Below are 1910 nucleotides of genomic sequence, written 5' to 3'. Positions count from 1 at the left end.
AAAAAAAAAAAAAAAAAGATTTACAGCCTTGGAAACCTTAGGAAGCAGTTCTGCTCTGCCTAGTAAGGTTATTATGAGTCAGAAGCAACTAAATGACAGTGGGTTTGGGTGTATGGTTTTTTATATGGGACCTAATCATCTTGCTTGTGTATTCACAGAGGACAAAGAGGAGACAGTGGCTCAGACGTACATTTCAGAACTGAAGAATATCCGGCTGCGCCTGGAAGAGTGTGAACAAAGGTTGGTCAAACGAATTCAGTCCCTGAGCAGTTCCAGAACCAACGAGGATTCCCGGCAGGACAATGCATTAAGGATTGCAGAGCAAGAGGTAAAGCCTAAGAAAGGCACTGGCTGCAAACTAATTGTTTTCAGAATGAATGGGCTGGCAAGAGGGTCTGGATCCTAAGAAATGGGGCAAGACACTCAAGTCAGTCTTAGGAGGCTTTCCAGCAGTGTTCCAAATCCCCTTTCCCTCTGGAGGAGGCATGATTTCATTTCCCAGGGTATTGCTGAATGTTGATTCATATCTTACAGAGTTAACAAGTCAAACAGGCTGGTCAATTGCTCTGAGTGGTTTCATTTAGACTGTAATTTAAGTCGACTTGGTAGAGATCCTGCTTTCTCCTCTGTCCCTTATGTGCATCCATGTTGCTTTCGTTGATGATATGTTTACCACCAGTCATGACTTAGTAGTAAGGATAGACTTAGATTATAAAGCAGTCTGAAGCATACTTGCTGTGATTTTGAGCAAGCTAATTTTTATCCTTTGCTTCTTTATTATAATATGAAAATAATATATGATCACAGAACTGTTTTGAAAGTTGTGATATGCAAGTACTACAGATAATGAGCTTCCTGTAAAAGTGAAAAGGTGTAAAAGCATAGGGGGAGTATTCTTAAAATAAAAGCAGCAAATATTCTTTTAAGTGCTTTGAGGAATGTTAAGAATAGTAAACCATGGTGCTTCCCTTTAACTTAAAATTAAACCCACTGCCATCAGAGAAGTATAAAACATTGAAGTCACAACTAGAGACTTCCCTATAGAGCTGTCATATGATTATAAGTAGTACATTTTTAGATTTCTAGGTAAACATTGTAATAGGAATTTAGATTATTACTACAACTTTTGTACTTGGGATGCTGTGGGAGAGCTCCATGATGATTATTATATTAGAACTGAGAGCTTAAAGGGATGGAAAGGAATGGCTAAAGAGGAGGAATGAGTGGGCAGTATAGTTTGCATTGGTTGAATGGTATCTAATATACCTGTGTGAGGCATAACATATGTGCCTGAAATTCTCATGTCTAAGCACCTTACTTTCCTGTGGAGTCATTCAAAATCTAATTATCCTTGCAAAGTAGAACACTCTAAAACAAAACAAACTTTTTCTTTTGAGATGAGTTCAAATAGAAAAATTTGCACACAAAAAAATTAAATTGCAATAGTAGTAAAAGAAATTTCCCTATAATCTTCATATAGATTCCTGCATTTTCTACATTTGTTTGATATTTTCATGTACATATACTTCTCTTTTCTTGTTGTTGTTGAGTGTAAGTTCCAGACATGATGCCCCCTTATCTCTAAATACTTCAGTATGCATTTCCAACACACCACCCCCAGGATACTCTCTTATATAACCATGAAACTGATGAAAATCAGGGAATTAAAATTGATAAGACCCTTATCAAAGTGCAGAACTTACTAAGATTTCTTCAATTGACCTAATCCATTATAGCAGTGGTTCTCAACCTTCCTCATGCCCTGGCCCTTTAATACAGTTCCTCATGTTGTGGTGACCCCCCAGCCATAAAATTATTATTTTTTCCCCAACTATAAAATTATATTCATTGTTACTTCATAGCTGTAATTTTGCTACTGTTATGAATCAGGCAACCCTTGCGAAAGGGTC

General features: G+C 37.2%; 1 protein-coding gene across 1 annotated transcript in view; it reads left to right on the top strand.

The window, feature by feature from the left end:
- MACF1 (microtubule actin crosslinking factor 1) overlaps window positions 1-1910 on the top strand; it is a 406007-nt gene that overhangs the window by 240601 nt on the left and 163496 nt on the right. The window contains exon 25 of the mRNA XM_004704946.2: window positions 159-328. Within this exon, the coding sequence (XP_004705003.1) occupies window positions 159-328 (170 nt within the window). The remainder of the gene's footprint in view (window positions 1-158; window positions 329-1910) is intronic.

This window comes from Echinops telfairi, unplaced genomic scaffold (genome assembly GCF_000313985.2).
Source record: "Echinops telfairi isolate 266 unplaced genomic scaffold, ASM31398v2 ScPeMD7_7457;HRSCAF=8495, whole genome shotgun sequence".
NCBI classification, from domain to species: Eukaryota; Metazoa; Chordata; class Mammalia; order Afrosoricida; family Tenrecidae; genus Echinops; species Echinops telfairi.
Note: the sequence above shows the minus strand (reverse complement) of the source record. Positions and strands in the feature narration are given on the sequence as shown.